This window comes from Pongo abelii, chromosome 13, assembly GCF_028885655.2.
Source record: "Pongo abelii isolate AG06213 chromosome 13, NHGRI_mPonAbe1-v2.0_pri, whole genome shotgun sequence".
NCBI classification, from domain to species: domain Eukaryota; kingdom Metazoa; phylum Chordata; class Mammalia; order Primates; family Hominidae; genus Pongo; species Pongo abelii.
The window spans coordinates 24,633,911-24,646,078 of record NC_071998.2 but is presented as its reverse complement, the minus strand read 5'-3'; the positions used below and the strand labels follow the sequence as shown (position 1 = coordinate 24,646,078).

The following is a 12,168-nucleotide window of genomic DNA, read 5'->3' as shown; positions in this document are numbered from 1 at the left end:
AGAAAATAGGAGAGAAAGACAGGATGGAAAATAAAAAGAAAAAGGAGGAGAAAGAAGAAAGAGTGGGCTGGGCGTGGTGGCTCAAGCCTGTAATCCCAACACTTTGGGAGCCTGAGGCAGGAGGATTGCTTAAGCCTAGGAGTTTGAGATTAGTCTGGGCAATATAGTGAGACCCTGTCTCTATTTAAAAAAAGAAAAACAAAAACAGAAGAAGAAAAAGAGTGGAGAAAGGGAGAGTAATTGAGGAAATAAGAATTGGAGGAGGGAGACATAGGAAAAAGTGAGGGAAATGAAGTTAGAGAAAGGCTTAGTGGGTTTTGAGGGGAGAGTTAGGGCCACAGTGTTAGTTTAGTTGTCCGACAGGAACTTTTAGACTGATGCTGTCTTTACATCTATTGTCTTTACAGGCACACAGTTCGCTGTGGTCAGGCTGTCTCAGTCCACTGTTCTAACCCATGTGAGAATATTTTGAACTGTGGTCAGCACCAGTGTGCTGAGCTGTGCCATGGGGGTCAGTGCCAGCCTTGCCAGATCATTTTGAACCAGGGTAAGTGGTGGGCACACCAGCTAGCAATGCTTGTGTTCTTTTCTGGAACCTTATTAATGATTGTCTTGATGAACTTTGATTGGTGTCAGACTTTTAGTCACAAAGACTTTGAGTAGAGAGAACTGGAGATACAATGCTTAGATGGTTTTTATTATTTTACCTGCATACCAGTATAGGTCATTGTCCTATATAATTTTTTTTTCTTTTTGAGATAAGTCTCACTCTGTCGCCCAGGCTGGAGTGCAGTGGCGTGATCCTAGCTCACTGCAACCTCCACCTCCCAAGTTCAAGCAATTCTCCTGTCTCAGCCTCCCAAGTAGCTGGGATTACAGGTGTCTGCTATCACGCCTTGCTAATTTTTGTATTTTTAGTAGAGATGGGGTTTCACAGTGTTGGCCAGGCTGGTCTTGAACTCCTGACCTCAAGTGATAATGCCTGCCTGGGCCTCCCAAAGTGCTGGGATTACAGGCATGAGCCACAGTGCCTGGCCTATCTAATTTAAATAGTAGATTTTAAAATGCTGTTTAAAAGTAACTGCTTGAAAAGGACCAGATTATTATGGACCTAGAAAGACCAAAATAATCTTTTAAAAAATGAACTGGCCAGGCATAGTGGCTCACGCCTGTAATCCCAGCACTTTGAGAGGGTGAGGTGGGTGGATCACTCGAGGTCAGGAGATTGAGACCAGCCTGGCCAGCATGGTGAAACCCTGTCTCTACTAAAAATACAAAAATTAACTGGGCATGGTGGTGGGCGCCTGTAATCCCAGCTATTCGGGAGGCTGAATCAAGAGAATCACTTGAACCCGGGAGGTGGAGGTTGCAGTGAGCAGAGATCGCGCCATTTCACTCTAGCCTGGATGACAGAATGAGGCTCAGTCTAAAATAGTAATAATAATAATAATAATAATAATAATAATAATAATAAAATGAACATATGTGAAATCTAAGAACATATAAAACTAATTTTTCATAATAAAAATTAGAAAATGGTTGCCTAGTGGTGGAAATTGGGGGAAGGGACACAAATTTTCTGGGTTGATAGAAATGTTTGATATCTTGTTTTGGGTGGTGGTTACACAGATGTATACAATTACCAAAAGATATCTGAAACCAATCAAAACTGAATATGTAAAATATTTGTGTTTATTATATGCTGGGTGTACGTCAATGGGAAAAAAAGTAGAAAGTATCTACATGAATAGAAAAAATTTTTTTAATTGTGAATGTAAGTTTATGTTTTTGATGTTTTCAGTTTTTCTCTTCCTCTCCATTACTGTAATCTAGAAATGGGACGGAAGAATCTAATTTTATAGTTGGGACGTGTTGGCGGGCGCCGGTAATCCCAGGTACTTGGAGGCTGAGGCAGGAGAATCGCTTGAACCTGGGAGGCAGAGGTTGCAGTGAGCTAAGATCGTGCCATTGCATTCCAGCCTGGGCAGCAAGAGCGGAACTCTGTCTCAAAAAAAAAAAAAATGGAATCTAGTTTTATTTTCTCTTAGTGCAATTATCCCCTTTTTGCTCTCCAGAGTGAATATTGTCAGTTACCTAGTCGCTGATTAAACAGCCTGAAAGCTCACTGTATTTTTAGTTAGGCTGTTTGGTCATGATACAACTCTAATCGTCCCAGTTTTTTCTTTTATTGAGCCAAAATCTTCTTCCCTGAAATATACTCTCTCCTTGGTCTGCCTTTCTCTACATTTCATGTTCCTCCTGGGTTGTTCAAAATCAGCTGTCATATATTCTTTCCCCAGTGTTTCCTTTCAGGCCTAACAGCTGTGATTGCTTCATTTCTTCCCTGTGAAACATGCTCAGAGACCACACATCCTCTTAAAAGTGGCTAGATTGGGCTGGGCACGGTAGCTCATGCACTCTGGGAGGCCAGGGCGGGTGGATCACTTGAGCCTAGGAGTTTGAGACCAGCCTGGGCAACATGGCGAAAACCAGTCTCTAACCAAAAAAAAAAAAAAAAAATTAGCCAGACATGGTGGCATGCATCTGTAGTCCTAGCTACTTGGGAGGCGGAGGTGGAAGGATGGCTTGAGCCCAGGAGGCGGAGGTTGCAGTGAGCCGAGATCATGCTACCGCACACCAGCCTAGGTGACAGTACCCAACTCTGTCTCAAAAAAAAAAAAGTGGCCAGATTGTTCACAACAATGCCAGTCTTGTGGGATCCACGAAAACCAGTATTGCTCAAAACTCGGTGTTCTTTGAGTACATTCTTGAGATTTTTCACTGAGACAGAGGACTGATTAAATGTGTCCTGATTATTTTACGGACTAAAATTTCTGGTCTGTTCTCTGTAGAATAGAACTTCGAGGCTTCCATCACCTGTTGTGAATCCTGACCCTGCCTGTGGGTGCTCCCTTCAGTTTTATCCCAGGCTGAAAATGGGATAATATGTTCCAGCCCCTGTTTTTAATAGTCTCTTCAAGAGAATGAAGACTTGCCTGTGCCCAGTTTGATTATCCATTATGTCATATGGATCTGTAATTAACAGGAAGTGCAGAAAAGCTCTCTATCCTGGTACCAGAGTGCAGATTCTCCTGCCTCAGCCTCCCAAGTAGCTGGGACTACAGATGCACACCACCATGCCTGGCTTCAGCTGTTTTTAGCTCTTGATTCATATTGGGCTTTTACTCAGCTAAATCACCCAAGTCTTTTTTGTACAAATTTGTATGGATCCCAGTCTCTTCCTCCTTGTTTCTGTTTAGTTGATTTTTCAAACCCAGTTTTGAAGACTTTTTGTTTTTCCACATTAGTTATCTAGCAGAATATTTTGGCCGTGTAAATAGTTTATCTTCTTGAATTATAATTCTTCTAGGATCCCTTTCAGCCTTATCTAGAGATTAATAAGCATTCTTTTTGGGTCTTTATTCATATATTGATAAAATACTACATGGGTTAAGGCTGGCAACAGGGTCCTTTGGTTCCTTAATACTATTTAACCAGCTGTGACTCTACCTCATTCTTCTGTCACCTGCTCATATTTCTGTCTCTTGTGCCTAGAGAGCTTTTTAGTATTTACTCAGATTTTTTCATCAGGAACTCAATTTTTTTATGGTTACCCATTCTGACCCTTGATTGTTTTGCTCACAGCTTTCTATTCATTACCTCTGTAAAAAGCCTTTGTTCTGTTTGAGCAGAAACTTAGCAAAGAAAAGCCTACTAGCAAAAGCTCCCAGTTGCCAGGGTTTCTTTACCAGTTCATTGATTCTACAAATATTTATTGTATTTTCTGAATCTTTATTAATTTATCAAATCAGTCTTTATTAAATGAACAAATGAGTTTTAGAACGGGGGAAAAAATTGCATATAGGCCAGGTGTAGTGGCTCACACCTGTAATCCCAGCACTTCGGGAGGCCAGGATGGGCTGATCACTTGAGACCAGCTTGGGCAACATGGCAAAACCCCGTCTCTACAAAAAATACAAAAGCTATAGCCAGGTGTAGTGGCACACACCTGTACTCCCAGCTACTTGAGGGGCTGAAGTGAGAACATTGCTTGAGCCCGGGAGTTTGAGGCTGCAGTGAGCTGAGCTTGTGTTCACATGACTGCACTCCAGCCTGGGTGACAAAATGAGGCCCTGTCTCCGGAAAAAAAAAAAAAAAGAAAGAAAAGAAAAGAAATCGCACATGCACTTACTGGAAGATGAAATGTGTATTTTAAAAATAAAGAGTCCTTGAATGTTAAATTCAGCTAATTAAAAAAAAAAAAAATCAAAGCAGGCACAGTGGCTCATGCCTGTAATCCCAGCACTTTGGGAGGTCGAGGCTGCAGTAAGCTGTGTTCACACCATTGTACTCCAGCTGGGCAACAAAGTGAGATCCTGTCTTTTAAAAAAAAAAAAAAAAATCAAGAGTCTTGATTATGGCTGGGCGTGGTGGCTGATGCTTGTAGTCCCAGCCCTTTGGGAGGCTGAGGCGGGTGGATCACCTGAGCTCAGGAGTTCAAGACCAGCCAGGCCAACATGGTGAAACCCCATCTCTCCTAAAAATACAGAAATTAGCTGGGCGTGGTGGCGGGCCCCTATAATCCCAGCTACTTGGGAGGCTGAGGCAGGAGAATTGCATGAACCGGGGAGGTGGAGGTTGCAGTGAGCCAAGATCATGCCATTGCACTCCAGCCTGGGCAAGAGTGAGACTCCGTCTCAAAAAAAAAGAGTCTAATTATAGTGAAACCTTTTGGTTCTGTTTAATGTACGATTTTATTTTATGAGTATTATTTTTAATACCTTATTAGAAGGTTTCTATTTTATTTTTATTATATATGTGATTTTTAAAATGTGATGTTTTTATAATACTGCATTTATTCTGATCGTTAGATCTTATACTCTCATGCCAATTTTTAAATTTCTTTTTAGCAACGGGGACCTTTTTACAAGTATTTTATGTAAAACCTGACATAAAGTATGAAACCTGTGCTTCTTGGGTTGAAGTGAGGATGGGAAATCCAGATGTCAACTCCTCCACCACTACTACCAGCTTAGCTTGTCTATCCCCTGTAACATCACCAGAGAACCCGCAGGAGCCTCACAGTGAATGGTGTTCAACCATGGCCTTATGGACCAGATAGTGTTCTCTCAATTTAGAGGTTGCTTCACTCTGATGCTGTTCTTGGAATGTGCTGCAGAGGCACTATGAGATATTAATAGTTTAACAAGGCCTTTTTTATTTCTTCCTATGGTAAAGCTCTTAGGCGGGTCTTAGAGCTGCTGTATAAAATATACTGATTTCTGCATAGGTCTGATCAGTACTCTATTTGGCCTCCCAGAGTGCTGGGATTACAGGCATGAGCCACTGTGCTGGGCCTGCATTTTGTATTTTCTTATAGATTATTTGGGATATTTTAAGAACCCATACATGTTACTAACTTTTTGTTTTTGAAATTTTCTCTTCAAGTATGCTATTGCGGCAGCACCTCCCGAGATGTGTTATGTGGAACTGATGTAGGAAAGTCTGATGGATTTGGGGATTTCAGCTGTTTAAAGATATGTGGCAAGTAAGGTTTTACGTTTTCCTCAGTTGAACTAAAGCTGCACTTTATGCGACAATTATGTAATAATGTGTTATTCTTAACAGGGACTTGAAATGTGGTAACCATACATGTTCGCAAGTGTGCCACCCTCAGCCCTGCCAGCCATGCCCACGGCTCCCCCAGCTGGTGCGCTGTTGCCCCTGTGGCCAAACTCCTCTCAGCCAATTGCTAGAACTTGGAAGTAGTAGTCGGAAAACATGCATGGACCCTGTGCCTTCATGTGGAAAAGTGTGCGGCAAGCCTCTGCCTTGTGGTTCCTTAGGTAACTAGTAAGCGTAAAGTTGGCTTTAAAAATATTATTGTAAATGGTTGGCAGCAATGAGTGTTTAAGCAACGTAGAAGTAAGGGCCAGTTACAATATCAGAGGTTTCTAAATATTATGATCATATTTATGTAGGTACGTTTTCTTTCCTCCTCAAAATATACTTGTGAAAACCCATACATTTGCCCAAATGATCTCTCTGATTCAGGTGTTTTATTGTTAACTCTGGACAACTGTGGTGAGTTACTGTTCCATAGGGGTTATGATTTCTCTTAGGAGCCTGTACTATTATGAACACTATATGTATTTATACCAATCCAGGGTTCAGCAAGTGTTGAAAACCCTTTTCACATAATAGGAACATGCTAAAATAATTGTGGGTGAGACAGAGTCTGATTTGGAGACAGAGTCTCGCTTTGTCGCCCCAGCTTGAGTGCAGTGGTACGATCTCGGCTTACTGCAGCCTCCGACTCCTGGGCTCAAATGATTCTTATGTCTCAGCCTCCCAAGTAGCTGGGACTACAGGTGCACACCACCACGCCCGGCTAATTTTTGTATTTTTAATAGAGACGGGGTTTCACCATGTTGACCAGGCTGGTCTCGAACTCCTGGCACCAAGTGATCCACCCGCCTTGGGTTCCCAAAGTGCTGGGATTACAGGTGTAAGCCATTGTACCTGGCCAAAGAACTAAAATTGTAAGTACAATAAAACTTTAGCCATTTAGATCATTCAAGGAATGTCAGTCGCTGTAGCTAAGTTTCCCATCTAGCTGAGGATATGAGGATAGCACCTATTGAACATAATTTTGGATGAATATTTTTCTTTTCTTTTTTTTTTTTTTTTTGAGACAGAGTCTCACTCTGTTGCCCAGGCTAGAGTGCAGTGGCGTGATTTTGGCTCACTGCAACCTCCACCTCCTGGGTTCAAGCAGTTCTCCTGCCTCGGCCTCCCGAGTAGCTGGGATTACAGGGCACCTGCCATCATGCCCAGCTAATTTTTTTTTGTATTTTTGTAGAGACGGGGTTTCACCATGTTGGCCAAGCTGGTCTTGAACTCCTGACCTTGGGAGATCTGCCCGCCTTGGCCTCCCAAAGTGCTGGGATTATAGGTGTGAGCCACCATGCCCGGCTGGATGAATATTTTTCTAAAATTTACATTTCATGTTTAAATAGAGGTTACTGATGGTGTTGTAATTTTTCTCTTATTGACCCAGAGTCATCATTTTTATGAACTCCAGTTACTGTATTACACTGAATGCAGTGGTGCCCTCGGCCTGCTGAGGTTTCTCAGACTGATGCCCCATACCAATGAGCAGTTTGAATTGTTGTATCTGCTTGTTGAAGCTTTTTGTTTATATTCTTGTCAGTGCTTTTAGTATGCTTGCCTGTCTACTTCTAGTGATTCCCCCTTTCTTCTGATTTGTGGCTTCTGATTACTTGGATATAGAAACCAGAAAAAGCTCATTGGAATTAGATACAAAGTAATACTATACTGAGCCTATCTGACTCAGTCTTTTTGGAATGTATGTCTGCAGTTTTGCAATGACTTGGCAACTTCTCTCCTGAGTGGGTGTTGAAAGGCCATGCATTTAGAAAAAATGGAAAGTAGGCAACTGAGATTGAATAGGAAAATTATTTCTAAAACTAACCGTGTATCTTCTGAGGTAAAGCTAGAATCTTTAGGTTTGGTTTCCATTTCATCAAAAGGAGAGAGTTCACATTTCTTTCAAGTGCCAGCGTGAATCGGTGGGAATACCCTACTTAATCCTTTTTCGCAATCTGACCTTAAAATTGTGTATAGAGGAGAAGTGCTGTCTTCTTATATTTTAATACACATTCCAGCTGCATTAGGAAAGCCAGTCATCTGTTGGTTCTCTGCTTGCCATGAAAATGTGTCTATGATATGGAGATCAAATGACTAGTAAATCTAATCCCCTTTCGGAAAGCACATGAGTCAGTTTTATAAGAATTTCACATATTATAACCAGAAATCCTACCCTGGCACTCACGTATCCTGTTGGTGATGAGAGGAGAAGGAAATGTGAAATGGGTGATGCAAAAGGACTTGAGCAAGAGAAGGGTAGTAACTGGCAGTAACAGACCTTGGGATGGGACAAGACCAGGTTAAGGGATAAGAGGGTACCTGCTATACCTCAGCAGCTATGGAAAACCTTTAAGGAAATAGGCTGAGTTGACTGAGAAGCTCAGAGACAAGCCTATGGCTAGTGATAACAATGACTGTCAGGTTTGTTCAGACCTAGCTTATCTATAGAAAGCTTGCTTAGGTCTTTTGTATCTCACTCAGTAGGAAATTTCCATCCCAGAGGCACAGCTTCAGTATAAGAGACTGGGTAGAGTTCTACTTTAAAGATGGTAGCATGAGGAACTCCCATAGATCTGCTTCCCAGTAAAACAAACAAAGCTAGGGAAAACTATAAAAAAGCAACCATCAAGGCTGGGCATGGTGGCTCATACCTATAATCTCAGCACTTTGGGAGGCCAAGGTGGGAGAACTGCTTGAGTCCAGGACTTTGAGACCAGCCTGGGCAACATGGCGAGACCCTGTATGTACCAAAAAACATTTTTTATTTACCTGGGTATGGTGGCATGTGCCTGTGGTCCCAGAAACTTGGGAGGCTGAGGCAAAAGGATCATTTGACCCTGGGATGTTGAGGCTGCAGTGAGCCATGAATGCAGCACTGCACTCCAGCCGGGCTGACAGAGTGAGACCCTGTCTCAAAAAAAAAAAAAAAAAAATCAACCATTTAAAGTTTCTGGAGGCTGGGTGCAGTGGCTCACACCTGTAATCCCCCACACTTTGGGATGCTGAGGTGGGCAGATCTCTTGAGGTCAGGAGTTCAGGACTAGCCTGGCCAACATGATGAAACCCTGTCTCTATTAAAAATACAAAAATTAGCTAGGCATGGTGGCACATGCCTATAATCCCAGCTACTCGGGAGGCTGAGGCAGGGGAATCGCTTGAACCTGGGAGGCAGCAGTTGCAGTGAACTCAGATCACACCACTGCACTCCAGCCTGGGTGACAGAGTGAGACTCCATCTCGAAAAAAAAAAAAAAAAAAAAGGTCTGTAGAAATTGCCCTAAGAGCATACCTCAGATGAAGACATATTTATTCAACAAAATCTACTAAAACTCTGGTAAACAACAGCAAGAGTCTGTGGCATTGACCCCTAGCCAGTTCCTTCCTCTTCCCCTCAGCTCAGCTTGACAGATCTCCACTCAGGATAAGTGTGGACAAGAAGATGGGGCTTCTCCCCTCAGCTCCCAGTCAGGTTTTACCATATCTCACTGGGAAGGCCACATTGTCAACATTTCTCTTCCCCTCCAACTCCAAGTTGAAGAGGCTGAAATTCTGGTGAGTGCAGCTGAGAGGTTAGGGCTCCCTTTCTCCACCAAGCTCCCACTTACACAATGGAGGCTCCATCCCATTTGCAGCAGAATACTGGAGCCCTAATCGTCCTCACCCAAGCTCACTCGTAGGGTGGAGGTTCCACTGAGAGAAGCAAGCCAAGAAGGCAAGAGGCTACTATCCCACCCAACACCCAGAGTAGTGCCTCAGAGACCTTTCCCAGGGGGAGAGACAGTTCATAACAAAAGAGAGCTCCGAAGTACTCTCCAAAGGAACTGACTTTATTTGAAACAGTGTGGGGAAGTACAGGCCTAAGGACACTTTAGAAAATGATAACATACCTTAAAGAACAGTAACTAAACTGTAGGCCATCTAGTTCATCAGAGAGAATCAGGGAAAGGTAGCTAAGAGGAGCCCTCTTCAGGTCAGAACAAATCTCAAAGACTTACAGCAAAGACTATTCCTGCCCAAATTTAATTGGATCAGACTGCTGAGCAATTGATGCCTTGGAACATTGTCAAAAACAATAGAACTGCAATTAATGGATCCTCGAGGCTGAGCGTAATCCAAATAAGGCACACAGTTTAACAGAGAGATCAGGAATCGAGACAAAGAGAGCCCTGCTTGAAACGACTGTCATTCCAGGGTCAGTTTGTACCCGTAAGGCTGTGCCATCCAAAGAGTGATACCAGTGGCTACATACTGTAGGGAAAATAGACTTCACTGAAATAGTCTAGCCAAGTCACAAAACAAATAGCAACCACAACAAAAACAAGCTGTGGAGAGGGGAAGCAGTATCCATAGTTGCTATATAGCTAAAATGTCTAGTTTCCAAAAAAAAGTATGAAATGTGCAAAGAAACAGGGAAAAAACAGGCAACAGAAACTGCCTTGTGAGAGTGACCAGGTGTCAGATTTAACAAAGACTGTAGGATAATCATAATAAATATGTTCAAAGAACTGGGCCAGGCGTGGTGGCTCACGCCTGTAATCCCAGTGCTTTGGGAGGCTGAGGCAGGAGGATCACGAGGTCAGGAGTTCAAGACCAGCCTGGCCGACATGGTGAAACCCCATCTCTACTGCAAATACAAAAATTAGCTGGGCATGTTGGTATGCGCCTGTGGTCCCAGCTGCTCCGGCGGCTGAGGCAGGAGAATCACTTGAACCCAGGAGGCAGAGGTTGCAGTGAGCCCCGATTGTGCCACTGCACTACAGCCTGGGCAACAGAGCAAGACTTCATCTGAAAAAAAAAAAAAACCAAATAAATAAATATCTTCAAAGAATTGAAGGGAAACCATACTTAAAGAGGTAAAGAAAGATGTGAAGATGATGTCTTATCAAATAGAGAATATCGATAAAGAGGTAGAAACTAGTTTTAAAAAAGGCCCAAATGGAAATTCTGAAGTTTAAAAGTAGGATAACCGAAATGCAAAATTCATTAGGCTGGGTACGGTGGCTCATGCCTGAATCTCAGTGCTTTGAGAGGTGGAGGCAGGAGAATTGCTTAAGCCCAGGAGTTCAAGACCAGCCTGAGCACGTAGTGAGACCCTATCTCTACAAAAAATTTTAAAAACTTAGGCCAGGCACAGTGACTCATGCCTGTAATCCCAGCACTTTAGGAGGCTGAGGCAGGCAGATCACTTAAGATCAGGAGTTTGAGATCAGCCTGGCCAACATGATGAAATCTCGTCTCTACTAAAAATATAAAAATTAGCTGGGCGTGGTGGCACACGCCTGTAATCCCGGCTATTTGGAAGGCTGAGGCAGGAGAATCACTTGAACCCAGTAGGCGGAGGTTGCAGTGAGCCGAGATCGCACCACTGTACTCCAGCCTGGACAAGGGAGTAAGAGTCTGTCTCAAAAAAAAAAAAAAAAAAAAATTTAGCTGGGCATGGTGGCACACACCTGTGATCCCAGCTACTCAGGAGGCTGAGGTGGGAGGATTGCTTGAGCCCAAGAGGTTGAGGTTGCAGCAAGTCATGATCATGCCACTGCGCTTCAGGTGAGCAAGAAAGCAAGACCCTTTCTCAAAGGAAGAAGAAAACTTCATTAAAGGGGCTCAACAGTAGATTTGAGCTGGCAGAAGAAACGATCAGTGAACGTGAAAATAGATTGAAAGAGATTCAGTCAGGCACAGTGGCTCACGCCTGTAATCCCAGCACTTTGGGAGGCTGAGGCAGGCAGATCACGAGGTCAGGAGATCGAGACCATCCTGGCTAACATGGTGAAACCCTGTCTCTACTAAATATACAAAAAAAAATTAGCCGGGTGTGGTGGCGGGCACCTGTAGTCCCAGCTGCTCGGGAGGCTGAGGCAGGAGAATGGTGTGAACCTGGGAGGTGGAGGTTGCAGTGAGCCAAGATTGCGCCACTGCACTCCAGCCTGGGTGACAGAGTGAGACTCCATCTCAAAAAAAATAAAAATAAAGAGATTATATAACCCAACAGACAGAGAGAAAATACAATGAAGAGAAATGAACAAAGCCTTAGAAATGTGGGACACCTTTAACTGTATCAGTGTACATGTAATTGGAACATGAGGAGGAGAGTAGAAAGAAGTGGAAAAATATTTAATGAAATAATAGATAAAAACTTTCAAATGTATTGAAAAACACTACACATCCAGGAAACTCAGTAAACTCCAGGTAGGAAAGAGATCCACACCTAGACATATAATAAAAAATGCTAAAAGTTAATGATAAGGAGAAAGTCTTGAAAGCAGCAAGAGAAAAATGACTTATCACATACAAGGGAACCTCTGTAAGCTTAACAGTGGACTTCTCATCAGAAACAATGGAGAACACATCACAACCAGAAGGCAGTAGGATGACACATTCAAAATGCTGAAAGAAAACTGGCAACTGGCCAGGTGTGGTGGCTCACGCCTGTAATCCCAGCACTTTGAGAGGCTGAGGTGGGTGGATCACGAGGTCAGGATATTGAGACCATCCTGGC

General features: G+C 43.1%; 1 protein-coding gene across 5 annotated transcripts in view; it reads left to right on the top strand.

Moving 5' to 3' along the window:
* The window catches only part of NFX1 (nuclear transcription factor, X-box binding 1), an 80,464-nt gene that overhangs the window by 22,726 nt on the left and 45,570 nt on the right, over positions 1-12,168 (top strand). For all 5 annotated transcript variants that reach the window (XR_008509548.2, XR_008509547.2, XM_024252262.3 and 2 more), the window contains exons 7-9: positions 408-547; positions 5,449-5,548; positions 5,629-5,846. Coding sequence is in view for 3 of the 5 variants with exons in the window: in XM_024252262.3 (XP_024108030.2) it covers positions 408-547; positions 5,449-5,548; positions 5,629-5,846 (458 nt within the window). In the remaining 2 variants the exon portion in view is untranslated. The remainder of the gene's footprint in view (positions 1-407; positions 548-5,448; positions 5,549-5,628; positions 5,847-12,168) is intronic.